The following is a 21,938-nucleotide window of genomic DNA, read 5'->3' on the forward strand; positions in this document are numbered from 1 at the left end:
TCCTCGTCTCCAAAGCCTCCGGTGGCGTGGGGGTGGGAATGATTGCTGGGTAAAATTTGGAAAATCCATCCTATTCCATGTTTTATGATATGCAGAGTAGATATTAGGTTCTAAAAATTGAGGAACCGATTCCAGATGAAATCTACAACCTATAGACAAATCTTTGTGTTTTATAGTTTTATGTCTTCTCGATCATGCGGTATTTTATGATATTCGATGATAAGTGTGTAATATAAAATTACTAGTCCAAACTTCCATTTTTGTCACTAACCATGATCAAGGCTTTCACTTTAATGTTTCATATTAGGCGTGCATCTAAATATGAATTGTGGTCATTGAATTATAGCTGCAAATGATAGCCATCGGAGGCAATGATTCATTACAGTAGTTCAATTAAGAATATAAGTGGAATTGAGGTAGACCCTGGAACCTACTTTGAAACCTGTGACATGGTAGGTTCCAGGTTCCAAAAATTGGTGAATGGATTTCAACGGAAATATTCTAGGTTCCAAGTGGAACCTAAATCGACTCTAAAACAGCTTAGCCTTTTCAAAAGCGCTAAATTTAGACTCCATTTATTTTAGGAAAAATGAATGATTCAAAAAATATTTTTCTAAATATGATAGCTTATATTGCTTAGAGTAATTAGTCGAGAAAAATATTTTCAACATAGACAAGAAGTTATGTCTCAACATTTCATGGACAATAAAGAAAATTATTCATTCCTTCTCATGAGCTATATAAGTGGTCATTTTTCAAATCATTCATTTACCGCAAAATAAACAAAGCCTTGGTCACGACTGCTTTTCGGCAATTCATAAGAGAGGATATCAACGGCTATAGTGACAGGTACTATTGTTAATTGCGGAAGACTAAGAACAACGAATGCTACGATTACGATATGCCCTTACTTGTAGTGTGCTGTTGGGCTCTAAGCATGATGGTTGTTGCAATTACGAAAGAGCGGTAGTAATGTCATAACTTTCGAGATCGGTGCAAAACTTAGATACATACGAATTACTATAAAAAACAATCATGATAAGGAGTGAAGAAAAGGAAATGGATTTACCAGAGAAACATATGCTATAAGCTTTAGTTGCAATCAAACGTTAGCGCACACCCGAAAGTGCTTCGAAAGGCACCGACTCATGAGACATTTCGGAGCACCTCTAACAGAGTGACAGATGGTCAATTTTGAAAGAACCTACTTTCCTCTTGACAATGAAACTTATCCCCCATCATCCAAACGGCCGACCTTAACCTCTACTATTTGAAGGTCATATTTAGTATTCAAAGTTTGCCTCGATTTGGTACCACTCTAGCGGCCCGCACCGAAACAAGGCTTTACCTCTAAATGCCTAGAACATCCATCTTCCGCCTTAAGTTTGTTTTCATCTTGGAACTCTGTACACACAAAAATAAATAAAAATAACAAATCAAAGAAAAATAAGTAGGTAAATAGAAGATTCAAGAGGCCTGTAACGATCCAGTGATCGGGATTAAGTATCATGGTGATTAGGCAAGGCTTGGCTCGGAACCCCACTACTCATCGTATTTGATTTGGTATTGCAACCATGCATGACTTTGAGAGTCATGATGATACTACTGAGGAACGACTTTATCATAATATTTTTACTTCTCACTTCGGGCAATTAGTAATAATTTTTCTGTGGACTTTCGAAAATTTGTTTCATGTAGCTTAGCAAGGAAATTTTGAGGCATGGTTACAGGACACCTTACAAGTAAGACATATTGCTCATGGAATTTGGGATCCACATTTTGGTCAACCGGCCGCGAGATCCGTTGACTTTGTATACCATTCCGTTGTAAATAAACGATCTTATTAAAGATCCATTTTAGTCTTGAAATTATTTAATAATGGAAATGGCAACCCTAGTCATCACAAGGGTGCAAAGACAGCCAAGAGGTTTTGCCTAGAACTAGCCACTCTTGAAAGAGTGCATAATAGCAATAGTTCAGCGATCGAGTGCTCTTGCGCCGAAGACGAACAAGGCTAAGCGATCCGTCAAAACCGTGGGATGTAAAAAAACATCGGTAGAGGACCATGCTTGCTAGGGGGGTAAGGTCTCCATTCAACTATTTGAGTGAATGCCTTCTTTCTAGTTGGCATCCTCTCTTAGTTTTTAATGGGCGGAACCATTCTGTTTTCGTTCTTCTTCACATTCTTACCGGCATGAATTTGCCTCGTCTTGATCGGAAAGACCAACTTCGAAATTCAATATGGCCGAACAGAAAGATTCGCATTCACACATATAATGAAAATATAGAAACAAGAATAATATTGGATTTCCTTTTGAAAAAAATGGTAATATGTTTCTTTGGGGCGACAAGATTATTCCAATACTCGTGGAGAATGAAACAAAATAAATGCAAAGAGGATGCATCTTTCACCAAGTAGCAGAGTGTTTAAACCAAGATTTCTAGATGGATGTGACAGGGATTGGTACATCCAGCTCGTCAGAATGTGTCAGAACAGGTGGAGAATGCTTTCCAGTTTCCACCGATGTGCGTCCATCTATTCTTCCCTACATGAAGTAGTCCGTACTCTTCTGCAAAGCACAGAGGATTTCTTATTTTTAATGGATCTCAGATCATTTTCTCCTTTCTCACATGTCCATTATTGCTTATCTTACAAATTGTGAATCCCTGGACAAATGCGTAAAGTTAAAAACCGTATTATGTATTCTCTCCCTCACTCATATTTTGATATTAACTTAACGTTAGAATGTTTTTTTTAATCCTAAATAAACTTCCTTAAAAGATCCAAATACTTTCAATATATATTTCCTTGCTCAATCATGTGTCATTATTGATTTTTTTTCCCATTATTTGATATGTATTTATTCTTTTTCTTTCTCTTTTTTTCTTCTTCCTCTCTTTCTTCCTCCAACCGATCACTACAAAACAAAAGAGAAAGAAAAAAAATGAAAAAGGAAAAGAAAAAACAATGTCAACAAGAGCTGTGAACCTTTCCTTACCAAAAAAAAAAAACAATGTCAACAAATCTTTTGATTACACCGATTCCTATTTCTCAATAATATCTTACGATGAAGACAATAACCATTTTATAGAAATTCATTGATATCTTCTTTTCATAAAGTAATTCGACTCCGATTTTTGAAAAAACAAAAATCCATGTCAGCATTGGTCGCGTCACGTTAGCAATTTCCTGCCAATTGATGGATTGAATTGACAATAATGTAAAAATTTTAGGACACCTTTGGCCAAAATATATATATAATTAAATTGACATAATTTTAATAAATTTAAAAAATTTTGGATAATTTTCATATAAATCTTTTATTACTAGTTTGATGCCCCAGCTGAGCACCTATGATTTAAGTGGAGGGTCACGGCTATGGATTGCTGTGCTAGTCTCCCTCGAGAAATAGTCGAGGTGCGCGCAAGCTGGTCCGAAAATCTCGGTTATAAAAAAAAAAAAAACTTTTGCTACTAGTTGTTGCCTGTTGGTGATGGTGGACTGGGTGGTAAGAGTTGGCCTTATTGCGGTGATAGTGGAGCTCATGATAATGCTAGTGATGCAGTGGTGGCGATGGCAGAGTGGTCGACTCCTGGTAGGGGTGAAGTTAGAGAATGGCGAACGTAGCTAGACGATGGAGGCCATTGGTATAGGGGCGGTGATTCTGATTTTTTGCTATGTTCGTGTTGTGTCGATATAAAGGTACGTCCCGAAATGGTCCAATCCGAATGTAATAGGATCAGTTAACTGTAAATCGATCTTTGTGACACAATTACGATCCGAAAAATTAACGGAAGGCCACGACGCAACCTCTGTAACATGATTAAATAATAGCTCAATGACTTGACGCGGTCGCATGACCTCTCAAAACACCAAATCAATCGGCCGACACGAACTCTGACATGAAATATTCTTATTATTTCATATGACAAATCACAATGATCCCTCAACAAAATATTTGTCAAATCAAATTACATGGCGTTTTCATACGTGGCATCACCCACTTAAAATCTTAAGATTGAATGATACGAAAGAAATAACCTTCTAATTAATCGTGTCTAAACGGGTCAAAGTACAGGTTGTCCGAGTGGATTTTGTATCTTGTATCTGACAAAATTGGACACGCACACGACACGATTATTAATCAAGTCTTACTGGTTGACATGATATTGAGCCGAACACGATTACCTTTGATACTGCACCTGTTAATCTTAGTCCCGTGTCATGTTTAAGTCGTGTTATTCTGTCGTGTTAGAGATCGTGCATCCCTCGCATAACGGTATGAATGGAAAACTTGTGGTAGGTTAGCTGTGGTGTGGCAATGGTGGTGGTGCCTATGAAGGTGGCAATGTAAGTGGGAGAGATGTTGACTATGATGACCATGGCGCCGAACTCATACATGCAGTATCACTTATAAACTAAGGAACAACTTCAAGCAACCATCACAAACAATATGGAAGTACTATTCTTGCTCGGTTTCAATTCAAAAGGCCTACTTAGTTCCTAGTTATGGGAGTGATTAGAGAGAACAAAAATGGCAAAAGTATAGCAGGAGTGCCAATATTTATGTACGGCGCTCACTTTAGTGCCAATATTTTATTTCGGATCACTTAAGTACCAAATCAAAGAAAAAACGATCACCGAAGTGTCAATGCAACCCAAAAATGATTATTTAAGTGCTAATTCCAGCCAAACAAGACACGTGATATTTTTTATTAAATTTTTAATGTTACGTGTCAATTTTTTAAAAAAAATCAACCCACATGGTTGTTCAACTTAAAAATAATCATTTTTTAAAAAAATTAAAGTTAAAAAGAAAAATAGCCTAAAAAAAAAAGTGAACCATGAGTTTGCAGCAACGAGGGCTCCGCCCCTAACCCTGGCTGACAACAATCAACAATGGTGGGGGGATGGCCAAGGGGGGTCACCAAGCCCCGATGACCCCGCAGAGACCTCGTCAAAGTCGGCGAGGCCGACCTCACCCAAATCTGCAAGGTCGAGCCGAGCCGAGCCGAGGCTAGGCGCGGCCAGCCTCGCCCGGCGACTACTCGGCGAGGCTTGGCCGTCGCTAGGTGAGGCCAACCACACCTCGTCGTGGGTTTGCGAGGTCAGCAACAGCTGGGCCTTGCCGACCCCGGGAGGGGTCGCCGGGGCTCGGCGATCCCCCTCGGCCATCCCCCACCCCTCGCCGGCCATTGCTGGCGATGGTGGAGGCGGCGACAGCAAGGGCTCCACTGCACTAGACTTCTTTTTTTTATTTTTTATTTTTTATTTTGACTTTTTTTAATGTTTTTAACTTTTTGCTTTTTCTTATTGCTGACTTGGAAGCTCCAGCGAGTCACGTGGACGCCACGTAGGATTTCCGGCGAAGTTCGCCGGAGTTCGCACTCAAATAGCCGTTTTTAAAAAAAAATTAACACTTAAGTGACCTGAAAAAAAAAATATTGACACTAAAGTGAGCGTTGTACATAAATATTGGCACTCATGTTGTACTTTTGCCGAACGAAAACCAATCCGAGAATAAATTCAGCATCCATGGTCTCCCCAGCCAGATTCGATTGGCCGCTCTATTGATTCTGAGAACAACATCCAGAGTCTATGAAAAGCTCTCCAGCCACCCGGTTCATCCATCCCTTCCGCATATCCAAAAAAGATAAGAGGGACACTAGGCTCTTTCGAAGATTATGGTTGGCGTGACAAAAAGAAAAAATCACATGCTATTAGGATAAAGAATTGTTGACCTTGATTGATCACAGAATTTTCCTCCAATTATGATACAAGCTTATTTGGAGAAGAACAAGGACACAACCGAAGTAGAATGCCAGATTGGGTTCTTAAAGAAGTTCCGCTGTTGTCCTGTCATTCCTTGTAGAATCGTCAATTTTGATTCATGCTCTGCATCATAACATCTTTTGAGAGGGATCCGACGAAGAAAGTTCCGCGTACATGTTACTTATGGACTGTGCAAAATACTCCTTGGCCTGAGGCCTCTTTATCTGTCGACCAAGAAAAGAAATGATGAGAGATTCCAGGATGATGAAGCATTCATCATAGTACTGATCTGTCTGGAATCTAATAAGAATCTCAGCTTTCCATGTCGAATGACTTGCCTTGAAGGTTGGCGTAAGAAGCCCATTCTCGACTGTAAGTGGTTCCGGCACCAATGTCACTGCTTTCGCAAACTCGAAGCCTCTTAGCTGAAATATGGAGTCAAATTCAAGTGTTAATATCAGTTTATTGTTCAAGTTGTCATAATATTCAAGTTGACTCGAACTGTGAGAACGGGAAAAAAGGATATAGGTAAATCTGGCACACTTCAGAGGGGACTTGCCTGTGCTTCTCTACCAATGGCATCCATGTCAGCAAGAACAGCGGATCGTGCTCTTGGATCGTTGCACAGTTGTCCTAAATCTGCATACTGCATTTTGGCAATCACAGAAGCATAAGTCTGTATGCAGTTTTCTACCCACAGCCCGCTGCATGTCATCCAAGCAGACAAAAATACAGAGGCAAAATACATCTTGCAAGTTCTAGCAAAATAATTAATTCCTTCATGTCAGTCCATTTTACTTTCATGCCTGTGTTTTCCTTTTGGTCTGTGGGTAGATGGGGTTTGTATAAATGTTACGTGAGATATTTGAACATGGCAAAACAAACCATAAAACAAATTGTTCCTCAAGTATGTCATCCTCCATAAGACATATTTTGTTGCCAGCGTAACTTACCAGTAAAGTGGCCAGCTATATCGTACAACACTATTATGCAAACAGACCAAGCAAGAACCGCCAATTTCACAATTGCAAATACTTAGAATCCCTTTGGTCTAAACCAAACAAAAAATTGGACAAATCACCTCTATTCCTTCAGAAGCAGCCCATGCTTTCAATGCATCTGGGTCCACAGAGACAATTGCTACCAAAGAAGAGTTCAGGCTGTCACCTATCACAAGCAAACGGATAGGTTTCTTAGTGATCCTTGAAGAAGAGGGAAGTGCTGAGAGAGGAGGGGGTTGGGGTTATCAATCATAGCATACCATCTTACCATAAATAAAACATTGTCCGATGAACTTGCACTTCGCATAAACATTCTCAATTTTCTCGGGAGCAATGTACTCTCCCTGTGCTAATTTGAAGATGTTCTTTTTCCTGAAAAAGCAAAAAATTACTTGAAGAAACTGCTTCTTATATCCATCTCACTGGTCCTAGTACACTACACACTACAAATGGAACTCTAAAACCTTTCCCTTGCTCATTGCATAGAGTGTTTGGTCTGAAACCAAACCAAAAAGCTCTTCTTGAATACTTAAGGTGATATTAAATGTTATCATTCATACGTCTTTTGACCTAAGAGTGAGACACTTGACGTTAAACAAAAGTGAATTTACAATTTCAAAAAGTCAAAGAAATAGCTAAAGGCTACACCAAACATATACTCATCATTGTGTCCTGTTATCCTCAAAGCAATATATGACATAGCTCTATTGTCATGATACTGGAGATACAGAAATCATATCTCCAGATTCATTCACCTCATCCTAATACAACAAAAAACAAGGTGACACACCAAGTGCAGGAGTAACAGAGACTGTGGCCTGACAATTTACGGAGTGAAAACATTTTTGGGAGCTGGAACATTTTGCCAGCTATTAATTTGTCTTAGAACCAGTAACCAAGGTAAACATGGCAGTTACTGGAGCCATAAATTTTGACAAGGAGCAAGCTTGAATGCAGAACTGACCAAACTAAAATCATGTCCTCTGCACACTTATTCGCAGAGCATAGATTATATCAACTACAAACTGTTAATTATCTCAGAAGAAGCTGGTTGATTCATCAAATAAGTAAGTTGCAAAACTAAATGATCTCACCTGTCAATGATCTTGAGACGGCCTCCAGGCAACCACAATCCTATGTCTCCAGTATGAAGCCATCCATCTTCATCAACTACTTCTCTCCTACAAAATTCAGCACATACAATACTTTCTTGAAATGTAACCATAAAAAGGAATCCAGAAACAAAGTAAATAACATACGTCTGCACTTCATCTTTATGATAGCCTCGGAAAATAATAGGACCCCTGACACAGATTTCACCACGAGGATAAGGCTGATCCTCAGAGGTGTAGTTCATCTCTGGAACATCCACAAGTTTAATTTCTGAAACAGAGAAACTTAATTGTCATATCGACCCAAAACAAGAATAGGCAGGGAACAAAAAAGTTCAGATTCATAAAGAGACCCAATCTAAGATACTATTTCTACTTCGTGAATTAATTCATGCAAGCTATCAGGTCCAAAATCTCCATAAATTAAATATCAGTCCCCAAATGAGAACCAAGTTGAGATAATCCTTGGTTCCAAAATATAATGAGTGTGGTGAAATAATGCGAAATTTTACAATTAGGCATTTGTTTTTAATTTCACATAGGAAATCACCAAAACTTTTCATGAACTCGTTATTTGCCAGAATTAAATGCCTTCACTCTTTATTACCGCAACAGCACAACAACCAATAACTCCCTATACTCTATAACCAAGAATAAAACCTGATTAAATGTAAGATATTTGTCTCACGATCCAGTAAAGCAGGACCGAAAAAGCAGAAATGAAATTTTTTTTTTTTTTTTTTGGAAATAAGATGATTGATTTTGTGTGATGTGTAGTCAATAAGAAGTAAAAGTAAACTAAAATCGTATGCAAACAGGAGCCGCACTGTCATAATGCTAATGTTATGGAGTAAGCGATGTCGATTGCAAAAACAGAAGACCAATGACAATCACGTCATAATGTTCAACATACCACAGGCTGGATTAGGAGAGCCAACATGACCAGATAGGTTGTCACCATCATCCATAGCACTTATGACACAAGAAGTCTCCGTCATTCCATATCCTTCAGCTACCCGACCACCAAAGCAGCTGAAGAAAAATTCAACATGCCCGTTAGAATAACATAATAATGATCTATACATCTGTATGCACCATACAAAGTTGACTCCTCTAGTTAATGAGGTGCACAAAATGACAAAATAGCCTTCTTGAAATAATATATACTATGCAAAGTCAACTCCTCTAATTAATGAGGTGCACAAAATGACAAATTGCCTTCTTGAAATTCTAAAAAAGAGACCAAAAACGTCATTTAGGTAATATGAAAACCAAATTTGTCCATCATTGAAAAGAAATTAAGAGGTAAGTTTAGAAAATGTAAAGCACTTCCCATCACCAAAGCAGATTCATATCTAACGAAAACAAATACATCGAAAAAAATTACCAAAAACATACCTCACCTTTCACCTATTGACCACTTACATACCAAAAATGAAGTTCACATTTATCGGTCTCAAATAATGTTGATAACATTGAAAGAAGTGAAGAGAATGCTTTTCCTTGAAAAAATTTTCAATTATAACCACGTAAGTGTATAATACCCATGGAGTGAACAAGCTAACAAGCTAGCATTGATCTATTAGAAGTGTAGCACTCAATCAGCAGACGACAAATGAAAATTTCCAGAAAAGAAGTCGACTTACATCTTCAAGAACTCCATCACATCCGGAGACAAGGGAGAAGCGCCTGATGCGAGAAAACGTACCCTTCCACCGAGCTTTTCCCTAATCTTGTTGAAAACCAATCTATCCCACATGGGAGATGGGTTCCTGCCTGAAATTATTATTTATGCAGATACTAATAAGCTTTTCAGTTGATAGGTAAACAAGAATCTACCTGCAAGGGAACCAGGGGGTGGCAAACTCCACAAAGAGAGTTAATAAAGCTTTACAAAAATCAAGAGTAGTTCTAACATATCTACAAGGCAGATAAATCAAGGATACCATTTCACAGTGCCAGAAATTAAGTGCAAATGCCAGGTTCTTAAAAATGTGCCCCTAAGCGAAGAAAAGGGCAGTACCATCAAATAACAGGTATGGAACTTGTAGCAAACTGCCAAGCAGAACAATGAAGCTGCATTAGAACCCTCTGGAGGTGCTGACTGCTTATCATTTTAGTAAATTTTAAGCCTCCAAGCCTCTTTGATGTGTTTTAATAGTTGAACGAGCAATATCCTTGACAGACTTGAAAGTTCTATCTCTTTAGCCGTCTGCAACATAGTTAAAAGATCGTTTTTCCATTTCCCTCCCTTTCTTGCCTTTTCACTCTTTAGCAAAATAGTACATCTTTAGCATTCAGAAACAGTTCGCAGCTATGACAACATAGGCAGAGTATGCACTGCTATGATCTTTGAAACATCCATTTCCCCGGAAAGAAGAAAACACACGAAAATGCCTTCAAGGTGAAACCTTAAGAGATAAACACAATAAACTTTGGAAGAATGACTAGCATAGCTTTTTTACCATTCAACATCGCCTGCTTCTTGGCATTGTATGCAGCATTAAATAGCCTCTCCCTCAGTCCACCAGAAGTTTTCACAGCACTCATAATACTGCAAAGTTTGAGGCACTCATTGAATTGACTGCATGACTATGCATCTGACAACAAATAAATTTACTTTCTATCTTACCCAGCATATATCCTATTGTACAAGCGAGGTACGCTGCAAAATATGGTAGGTCTTAGGGCAGCCATATCATCCATTAATTTCAGATTATCCTGTACAGAAAAATATAGGAGCATGTAAGGCCACTCTTATCAAGGATGCACATAAGTAAAATCTCAAGCCACTAGAAGCAAAAAATGGAACTATAATGCAAAATCATTAGTTCTTTTACAATTGCCGATGGCTATATCCAATAACTTTATGAAACTAAGGTCTATCCTATAATGTACCGTGAATCCCAATGACATGTCTCTGCTTTCCTAAAAAGTTATCCAATAACAAGATGAAAACAGTACATAATATGCGAGTGCAGAAACATATCACATCTTAACCATTAACTTCACGACAGCACTACATGTATTCGGACATGTTTCCACACGTAATGAATATGCCGTTGCTGCACTCTCCTCCACTCTACCTCGCATTGATTTATATGAATTATCTCATTCACGAAAAAATAAATGTTTGGAGAAGCAAGTTCCTTATTCTGAAAAAATATTAGCTCATAAGAATTTCCAGATTCCCACTCAAATTGAGATCATATCTCAACTTAGAAACAACCTAGACAAGGAGAATAAGGAGTACGGAACAGGGCGAAAAAAGAGAACAATAAGTAAACTGTAAAATTCAACTATCTGTCCCTCTATTACAGGTGCTCCAGAAATGTCTGCCATCGAGTTGATAGCTCTATAACTAATGGATTGGATCAAATCAAAATTCATGGCAACAACCTGGTAAACATGAACTGTCTTCATGGTAAATTCAGTGAAGAAACTCTAGCCACTGTAACTGATTAAATGCAATTTACAGACAGACACTGTTCTATCATTTCATTTAAGTCACGAATGTGCTCAAAAGATATGCAACTTCAATGATTTATTTGAAAGAAAGTTCGTTTCTGAGTGGCTGCAGCAGTGTCTCTTACATTGGCAGAGAGAGAAAATCTCAATACAGATCTGACCCTAAGAAAATCTGTAACATGGCTCTCCCATGTGCCTAATGAACTACTTCAAAGTTAAGTCCTTACACAACCCTGTAAAGTACTTAAACATGTGTTTCCCAAGGGAACCTTCCAAATGAAAATGTCAATACAATGGATCCAAATAAGCATTCAAGGCCTTCAGTTAAATTCATCAATTAACCCCACTGACTAATAATCTGTTCTTAAACAGCAAATACTGACTTTGTTCCCTCACAACTCACATTTTTGTTTTTCTCCTCAATCACCTCATCAGTAGCATGGAACTTCTAAAATCACAAACATCAAAACAAACATGTCGACATGCATCATTCACTAGAAGTAATAGAAAAATTAACTAATTAGTAATGTCTCAATAAGCGTACCCCCTGGTAGAATCCAACAGCAACTCCGAAATAAACTGTCATGATTTGGTTGGCTCTTTCATAGATATGTGCGAGCGGAAGATATGATATGTAGCTGCACAAATAAAAGGTCATGTGAGCAAAGACAGAACAAGTAATTAGAAGGTGGCAAACAAGATGACCATATGCCACCTACTAGTCAGAAAGCCCGCTACTTACACATCAGAAGGGTAGAATTTAGTACTATAAGTGGAGCCAGCAACATTAGCTATGAAGTTTCCATGGGTCAGTACAGCTCCCTAAGCAGTTAACAGAAGAAACAAGGAGTCACCGTAAGTATTCGACCGTTGCAAGGATCAAAGCTCAAACAAAAGGACTGGAAATTCACTGAAAGCAGTATTTACCTTTGGTGTTCCAGTTGTACCACTTGTGTAACAAATTGTTGCAACATCATCTGGTTTCGGTGGGCAGAATGGCTGAATGCTACTATGACCCTAACAAATATACATGATTAAGAGAAATTGCTCTCTCAGGAAAACATATATTAAGCATAGTACAAGATTGGGAGTCACGGTAGGTGACAGATAAAGTAAATAAATGTGCAAATATAATGATGAACTCTTTCTTCAGACACTGGAAACAGGAAAATTCCATGTGACCAAAGATGATTGCCTCAGCTATCAACAATGCTTATATGTGGACGAAGAAATCTCCCGTCTTCTACATGGCCATTAGGAACAAATCAATGTCGACATGGAGATAACTAAAGTCAAGAATCATGGCTTCGAGTACACTCACTATCCTCCATGAATAAATTATTTACAGCATGGCACTCATTCTCACTGTTTCTTCATAAACAATTATTCCCCCAGCAAAGGCTTGACGGTTCTAGAGCTTTCAACCTTCAGATAGACAATCTTAAACGTAATAAACATTATTCGGAGCCCCTCCTAACGATGAGAGATTTATAATTTTGGTGACTTCACTAAGGAAGATAAGATCAACTTGATGCATTATCTTCAGGATAGACGCCAACAATTATAGATCAGCTTAATTTTCATTTTACAGAAGAAATGTATTGCCTCAAATTATGCCATACCTGACTAATTAGTTTGGAATATGTTAAGACTTTTACTCCAGTTGTAGATGGAAGTGATGGAATTTGCTCATCTATGCCTCCAACCACCTATGAAATAAACAAGCATAGGGTTGAGAAAGATAAAAGAGATTAAACATCTGGCAGCATATTATCATCTCTTGCAGGTTAAATAGAAGATTAGGCTTGGTTAATTACCACTATAAGCCGCACGGTTGGAATCTCAGAAAGGAAGCTCAACAACTGCAAATTCAGCATAAACTCAAAGGAAAGTGAGGACGACAGAACTCAACAACTAAATACAAATGAAGCAGAATTTAGAAAGAGCAATCAGAACATATAAGGCAACATAACATCTATGCTGCTGAAAAAAGAAAGTCTTAAGAGGAATTCCCCATTTCCTCCTCAAACCATCCGGCACCAATGAGACCAAATCATAATACTAGTCAATTCCACTTTTCAGACCAATTCAAATAAACAGTCATCACCCAGACGGAAAAGGGATGGACTAACCACATTGAGTGTTTGGGGAACACAAAATATGGCTTGTACTGCAGCATGGTTCACAATATACTTGACAGCATCTGGTCCTGCAAAGATAGGAACGAAAGTACATCCAGTAAAAAAGATAAATATGGAGTGCTCAGGCTTCAAACAGAGCTCTCTCGACAAGCAAGTGTATACCTAGAGTGTCATATAGAGGAACAGAAACGTAAGAGTATGCGGAGCACGCATGATCAGTAATAAGCCACTCTGGTCTGTTGATAAAGTACAATCCTATTGAAGATCCCTGAAAAGAAACATATATAGATTGATTTCGGAGTTACTTTTGCAAAGGAAAAGTCAAGTACATGCTTCCAAGTTGAGGTAGAATAGAAATAAACAAGATCGAGAGCATATAGTTCACCTTTTGAATGCCATGATATAATAGCCCGGAACCTAAAGCTGCTCGAGCAGTGCCTGCCTCTCCATATGTCATCCATTTGTACCTTTTAGCACATATTGGAATAATGTCACTAAAGAGTACCAACGCCAAATAGCAAAGTATGCATAGACAAGGAAAGCAAACACTAAACTTACTCTCCAACGGTTCCATCTACCCGTACTCGAGTACCCAAATATTTGTAATCTCGAAAGGTTTCTACGGAGTGCCTGTATGACAATTATCAGAGAGGACATTTTAGACTATTTTCTCAACAAAATGAATGCAGAGAAGGATCATACAGTACCCAAGTCACAAGAGAAAAAGGAAAAGATTGGTGCAGCAGTCTGAAAGCATTTCAAGATGAAAACATGGAAGAATGAAAAGCTTTAACCCAGCAAATGGGGAATGCTTACACAAAATTATCGTGCAATGTACGAATTTCAGGATGGTCAGGGAATCTGCTCACAAGCTTCAAAGGAGCACTCGCAGATCTGTTATCATTCAACCAAACTTTAGCTTAGTGTGATGAAGCAATACAGCAAAGAGTTGAAGACATATATAACAACATACCGGTATACATTCCACTTTCCGGTCTGCAACTTCTCTGGAAGCACAACGCTATACCCTTGCTCTGCTCAGAGTACAATACGAGCAACTGATATGATTAATGTAGATATGAGACCATATTGACTAAAGTACTCTCATTTTATATATGGTGGCAACTAGCAAGGGTAAAATACCAAATATTTCAGCACATTACAATGAAATGGACAAGCTGTTACACTAATTTGAAATAGAAATGCCGGATTATTAACTTGAACAGGAGGAAGGATTTCATCACCTCCCAAATATAGAAATTCAAAAAAGTAATGCTCGCATCATGTAATTCAACAATACGCAGGTCACCCCATAGGCTATCGATTGGTCAAACTTTCTAGTAAGGCGCGTATGCACTAGCCCTATGCAGCATGATAGGGATTGATGCACCTTGTTTCCACAGTAATAAGCCAGAGGAGAAAAAGTAATAAATGATTCTGAAATTATTTCCAAATACCAACTAATTGATAGGCTATACTATATCAATTGTATGTGCATCTCGTATCAACATATGAACAACACTTTGATATTCTTCCTAACCAACCAATTAATGCTATCGATTGGTCGCCCCATAGGCTATCGATTGGTTAAACTTTCTAGTAAGGCACGTATGCACTAGCCCTATGCAACACAATAGGGCTTGATGCACAAGGTTTCAACAGTAACAAGCCAAAGAGAAAAAGAAAGTAAACGATTTTCAAATTATATGTCAAATACCAACTAATCGATAGGCCATACAAGATAAATTGCATGTGCATTCCCTCCTAAAAAATGACATCAAAGTAAAATATGGCTCACATTTCTTGTCCCTATGTCCTCCACTATTTATATCCATCTTGTTCTTTCAAGAGGGATCCAGGGAAAAAGGTCACTGGTGCAAATTTCACCCTATACTTCCCGTTTGTTCACCAAAGATGCAACTAATCATTACGATCACAAAGGCACTTCATGTTCAGGAAAGGAAACCTCTTCCCAGGGAGGATATCATCAGATGTGAATTCAAGTAAAGCGGCCCCGTGGAAGGACAATCCAAACAAATTGTAATCAAGAACCTGAACTGACTCTACAGATTTGACAATGCAAAGTCCCCTTACAAACAAAAATCCATGTCACCTCAATAAGTCAAGGCAATCCCAAAAAAAAAAAAAAAAAAAAGAGTCACTCAGGTCGTTCAGAAATCAATATAAGTGAGATCATCAACACCATGCGTTACAATCACCAAAAAGTGAAGCGCAAACAGATCAAAGTCTAAAGGAATTCATAGCAACAAAATGACACCACAGATCCCACTCAAAGCAATCTGCGTTGTACCGATAGTGGACCTGGGGAACCGCACATGAAAGATTAAAGTCTAAAGGCATTCATAGCAACAAAAGGACAAAAAGCACAAACGGAAATCATAAATTTGCCAAGCAACCTGAGAATCCAAAAAAGAGGGAGTCGTATTCACGGCGTCCTCTCGAGTAGTAACCATGTCGCGGTATCAACAAAGATCAGACCACGAAAGCAAAAGTCAAGCCTTCGCCAACACTGCTTTCAAAATAACGCCGAAGCTAAATCGAAAGCCACCTCATTCTTCCCCGTCTCCAAGAGACCACAACCACGCCGCCGTCAAGAAGCCACTGCTTCACCACCGCTCAGACGCATAAAATTCATGGAGAGGGAGAAGGAGAGAGTGTGAGAGAGAGGTGTGAAGCCAGACGTAGCTCACCTACGAAGAACTCGCCGGCCGTGGGGCTCGCGGCGAGCCGAGAGCCAGAGCCGGAGCCATCGGCGGCCGCGGCGAGGTGGCGGCGAACGGCCCTGAGGCGTCGTTGAGCCGGCGATGAAACGTCCATCGTGATATTCTGCTGATCCGGGTCGCGCGAAAACGGAGATTTTCTCTCTGCCGCTCCCTCTCGGTAAGCTTTCCGGGTAATGTCAATAATTTTCTGTCTCTTTCCTGGGAAAATTTATTTGGGCGAGAAAATCCGGTACGGCACGCGTTCCAAAGGAGGGAGTATGGCGATGAAGAAGAAGACGACGAGGATTACGTACGCCGGTCGTGGCGTTGAGATGTCGCTCGCAATTATACAACTTAATCACGAGATTAACTTTAAGATAACTGAGCAAAGTGGTCTTTTATCGGTCAAAGCTTGAACGTTCTACAACTTGGTCCGAGTTTGACTTTTTTTTTTAACGCAAAACCATCTGATTTAATTAAAGTGAAAATTCTGACCAAAAAAAAAAAAATTGAAGTGAAAATTATTTATCGACATACGGATATACGCCGCTGATTTTAACTTTTCACGATCCGAAGATATCCGGGTAATTAATGGAAAAAAGAGTCAATAAATAGCTTAATTTTAATAAAAATAGAGACGAATGAAATCACATTAAAAGTTCATGAGATCTCTTTGTTCGATCCCTTTTACGAGTACTGTTTTCGTCGACTCGATGTGAGTAGACAATCAGGGGTCCTAAAAAGTTTAATTCTTGCTTGAAGCTCGGGTCTACACCTCAAGGGCTTATTCTCACGGGACGTATATGCTCAGATCGAAATCTTTCAATTAGCGATGTTCGAGGAGCACGTAGTTTCGACGCGAACAATGGACCCGGTTAGATTTTTTTTTTTTTTTTTGGGTAAGATCGGTACATTTTGTATAACTAAAAGAATTATGATTTATGATTTTTTTCCGACCCAGAAAAAAAAAAGAATTATGAAAAGTATGGTTGGGGCCCATGATGGTGGGCTGTCCAAATCCGGATGATCCGATCATGGAAACACCTTTTTTATGGGCGGGGCTGAAATGGCAAAGTGCCTCCCGCGCTTTCAGAGTACTCTCGTACAACTTCGGGGTCCAATAGGAAAGGCAACTTCTCATTTCATTTTTTTATGAATTATTACCCGATATTTAACGTGATCCTTAAATTTTTAATTTATTTTATATATCTAAACTTTATTTTAATATACAATATAATCATTAAATTTTTAATTCAATCAATATGATCCCTAAACTTTTGATTTATGTTAAATATAGACCCCAAACTATATGGAAATATTGGACGTGACTGCTAAATTTGAATTAATGAAAGGATAACATTTTAACACGTTCACGTGCACAATTTGTCTCGGTATTATCATTAGGTGACCACCAATTTGTGTTAGCATATCATAATCGTATTCAATAATTCATGACAATTCGTGTCTACCTGCATAGTAAATAATTGAATTGCGACGAGACAAATGTTGATCCGTGTCGACAAATGAAGCCGAGCGTATTGTGCCTTGTCCTATTCAGGTTTTATACGAAAATAAGAAGTCATTTTCTTCATTCTCCTTGATATTTTATATGTCATACCAATAATACTAGGTGAATTTACATGTCAACACCATAAGTCATGGAAATCTAAGGGCGCGCATGATAACACTCCTGCTTCAGAAATTAACTTCCGGTCAGAAGTCGATTTTTCTACTTCTACTCAAAAGTAGAAGTTGATTTTTCTACTTCTGCTTCAGAAGTTGATTTCTGATTATAGAAATTCGTTTGATAACGATTAAAAATTTTTACTTCTAAAATATTATTAATAGAAAATGTTCTATGAAGAATTATTGTCGGCGTGAGAAATATTTCTACCAGAATTATTGTCGGTGGTAGAAATATTTCCACTTCATTTTGAAAATTTTAAAATTTATTTAAAAAACCATTTTTATTATTAAAAAATATTATTTACTTTTTAAAAAATTATTATTTATTTTTTTACTCCGAGGCCGGAGATGGCGACTCAGCAGCCAACGGATGGTGGTGGTGGGCGATCATGACCGGCAAAGGGCGGAGGGCACGGCAAGTGGCGGGCGGTCACGGCCGGAGGCAAACGGTGGGAAGCTACGATCGATGGTTGAAGGTTGGCGATGGTTGCATGCAACGATGGGTGGTGGCCGGCGGTGGTTGGCGATTGTCAGGGGCGACGGCGGGTGTCGGTGGTCGGCGGTGGGCAGCGGCGGAAGTCAGCAGAGACGATGCCTAATCGAAAAGAGAGTGAGGCCATAATGAAAAGAAGATGAGGCGAGTAGTACTTTGTGAATTTTTTTTTTTGTCCAAAAAGTATTTCTTGAGTTAATAAGCTACTTTTTTTAACTTCTCAAATTGGGAAAAAAATAACTTCAGAAATAGAAATTTCTTTTAGAAGTAAAAGTTTTTATCAAACGGATTTCTACTTCGGAAATTACATTACTAAACGGATTTTTACTCCAGAAGCACTTCCGGAGTAGAAATTCATTTCCAGAAGTGTTACCATACGCATCCTAAGCTACTTTCCATCAAAAAGGTCAAAGATGTCTACCGCAACAGGTGAAAAAGACAATAATAAAAACGAACATAGGTCATTCCAAATTGCCCGTCCGACAGAGGCCATTAACATGATTTTTAATGAATTGTTAAGCTATAGATTAAAAACTAATTTTTCTTTTATAGATATGTGCATGTCCTTTTCGTAAGATCTAAAGCCAAAAGAGGTTCATTTCAAGCATCTTTCGCAATAGTCTTAATTTAAGGTATTTGGGAATCATTCTGTGAATATCCTAAGCCGTTTGGTTCTTTCATTTGCTTTTTCTTGACAAGATTGTTTAAAAAGTCATAAACACACCGAATGACGGTCAATTCAATTCTAAACATTTCAATTTTATCAATTTACTCTTGAACATTTTGATGATTTGTCAATTTAGTCCTAAACCTTTCAATTATGTCAATTTAGTCCAAAATCTTTTGAAGTTTTGCCAATTTAATCTTAAACATATTATTTGGATAATTGGCAAAAAAAAAAAACTAAATTCGAAAATTGTTAAAAGGTTTATCACTAAAACGGCAAATCATCAAAAGATTTGAGACTCAATTGCCATAATTGAAAAGTTTATGACTAAACCGGCACAATCGAAAGATTTAGAACCGAATTGGTCGCCTTATAATAAGTCTACGACTTTTTAGACAATTATTTTGTTCTATTTTCAAGCGGACGGGAGCTATTTCTAACAATCACGGAGATGAGAACAACTATTATTCAATGGTTTAGGAAAAATTCAACTTTCACGTTTTTCCAAACCAATTCCACGTATTTTTCTAAACCGTTTGATCGATTATTTTATATTTGGCAAGATATTCTAAAAAATTCCCATCCGATATCGAAACTGACCAGATTCCGCCAATCTCTTAAGGAGCAGCATAGTTGTCAATCTATTCGCTACGCCTCCGAGTCCCTTTCCCGCTTGGCTCATCAAATCGAGAGCATCGAACCTGCTCTAACAAAACTAGACGATAATCTTCAAAGCAACAAAAGTGCAAAATGAGGTAGAAATGTAATTGACCATACCTCTACCTCACAGCACCCTTGAAACAGGATCTCAGGTTGTTAGACCTCCCTCGAATGGATGGATCTAGGATTGATTGTGGAACCGAGCAGAGAGAACTCGAGACGGGTAGGAGGATATGCTAGGTTGAGTGGTCGCTCCGATCTGGAGCAGGTTCTCCAACAGGATCAATGCATGTGTGGAGTCGTCGAACGATACCAAAGTACGATATGGATAAAAAAAAATATGTTAATGCCTACATGGACGTGGGTGGAAAGGTTCGGCCAAGTAAATGGCGCACGTATGTGATGCGGATAAAATTTAGCCGATATGGATGCCTGCGTGGATGTTAAATTAAAAAAGAAAAAGAAAAATTATTCACGTCACGGACAAAGATCGTCCAATCACTACATTAGCTGGAGTAAGTCAGATGGACTTGATAAGAAAATTCGTAAACCAGAAAAATTTATTTAAGCAAAGGGTTAATATCACAAAAAAAATCTCAAGCTATACCCACTATGATACAAATGTTGGGAAATTTCGATGAGAATAGAATGAACAATAGAATCAGACTATGAGGCGTGATAGCACCTTCTTTAAGGAATTATTTGCCCCACAACGTTACTAATGGTTACCGGTAAAGATCATCCAGGATACAACAGAGTCTCGAGCAAGATTATTAGATAGCAATTCTAATAATTCTCTGACAACTTTTTAGGAAACAATTAGAAAGAAAGGTTGTATCTATTTTAAAAAGAAGTGAAACTCTGAAAATTTGAAGAAGAGTAATCTTTTAAAATGAAAAGAATAAGTGAATATATAATGAGAAAAGAACAAACCTTTTCGCGTTTGAAAAATGATTAATTCTCATACACCTCTTTGTATCCAATAACGGCTAATTCGATTACACCTTTTCATTTTCCGAAAACTGTTTTGTATGAAAGATTGCCACTTTTCGAAGGTCTAAAATTGCTAACTTTTGAAGGTATAAAATTGATGACTCGAACGGACGCAATTCTTCATGTCTAAACTGTCAAGTCTGAAGAATTGCAACTTTTCATTGTCCGAGAGTACTAAAAATTTGCAATTGAATAATAAAAATAATAATAAAAGAGAAATTAACTTCAACTCCTACATGAACAGTTGCACTATTTCGATAGAGTTCAACAGTTAATTAATATTGTAATTTCGAAAAAACAAAATAAGAAAAAATAGATGTTGAATAGTGCCAATTGTGGACCGCAAGATGCAAAGTGCTAACTGCGTTTACTAATCGCGTCAAAATCGCACAATCACACGAGCACCCGCATGCGGGTATAGTGGGGACTAGTCCACTTGCCCATTTATTTATTCTAAAAGATCATAGTAGACTTCTAACTAATAAAGAGACTTGCACTCTTCTTTCTATCATATGTAGGATTAGAAAAGGCAACGAGTTTAGAATTTTTAGCGGTAAAAAAAATAAGTTGAGAGTTATCGTGTCACGGTAAACAGAATTTAGAAATTTTTGTGGCATGCAAATTAAAAGTGGGAACTTTTGTAGAGAGAACGCGAAAGAAAAGTAGAATTTTTGGGACAAGAAACTAACCTAATATTCGCAATTACGGGCACGGCGTGATACCCATTTCACATCGTGGTTAAATTGCATACAAGCACATCGCTCGATTTATCACGACAAGCCCTTTTGCATAGTACGAGGTCGAATCGTTCCGTACTGGAATTCGAACACGTGTTCAACGAATCGCTGTCACCGCCATGTCTTGTCCCCCCGACCACTTTTGACTTTCCTCGGACTCTTCATGCCGAAAACGGGAGGGCGTTCCGCCTCGCAGGTAAATTTTAATTTTTTTTAAGACAATGACGTCACAAATATCATAATTTTTGTAAGACACATAATTTTTTTTAAAGTCAAAACTTTAAAAAGAATTCACTTTAAGTGTCCTAACTTCAAATCGATTATTTAAGTACCATTTTTTTAAAAATGAAATCTGACATGCCATGACACTTGTGCTAAATATTTTTTTAAAAAGTTATGATACTAAAGTGATCGATTGAAAGTTATACGGTATTCAAGTGAGAAAAAAAAAACTTATGACACTTATAAATGAGTATCGTACATA

At 38.1% G+C, this 21,938-nt stretch overlaps 1 protein-coding gene across 1 annotated transcript; it reads right to left on the reverse strand.

Moving 5' to 3' along the window:
• Positions 1–5,679: 5,679 nt before the first annotated feature.
• Positions 5,680–16,400, reverse strand: LOC115753647 (long chain acyl-CoA synthetase 6, peroxisomal). Its single transcript, XM_030692347.2, has 23 exons — positions 16,207–16,400; positions 14,469–14,529; positions 14,312–14,389; positions 14,054–14,125; positions 13,881–13,962; positions 13,658–13,763; positions 13,487–13,563; positions 13,172–13,216; positions 12,977–13,063; positions 12,282–12,371; positions 12,097–12,176; positions 11,899–11,992; positions 10,519–10,607; positions 10,352–10,440; positions 9,533–9,662; positions 8,800–8,918; positions 8,034–8,157; positions 7,869–7,955; positions 7,043–7,146; positions 6,855–6,940; positions 6,333–6,419; positions 6,112–6,198; positions 5,680–5,997 (listed from the first exon to the last, which is right to left on the reverse strand). The coding sequence occupies exons 1-23, from the start codon at positions 16,331–16,333 to the stop codon at positions 5,902–5,904; spliced, it is 2,097 nt and encodes a 698-aa protein (XP_030548207.1). The 5' UTR covers positions 16,334–16,400; the 3' UTR covers positions 5,680–5,901.
• Between the last annotated feature and the right edge of the window lie 5,538 nt (positions 16,401–21,938).

Source organism: Rhodamnia argentea, chromosome 1, assembly GCF_020921035.1.
Source record: "Rhodamnia argentea isolate NSW1041297 chromosome 1, ASM2092103v1, whole genome shotgun sequence".
Lineage (NCBI taxonomy): Eukaryota > Viridiplantae > Streptophyta > Magnoliopsida > Myrtales > Myrtaceae > Rhodamnia > Rhodamnia argentea.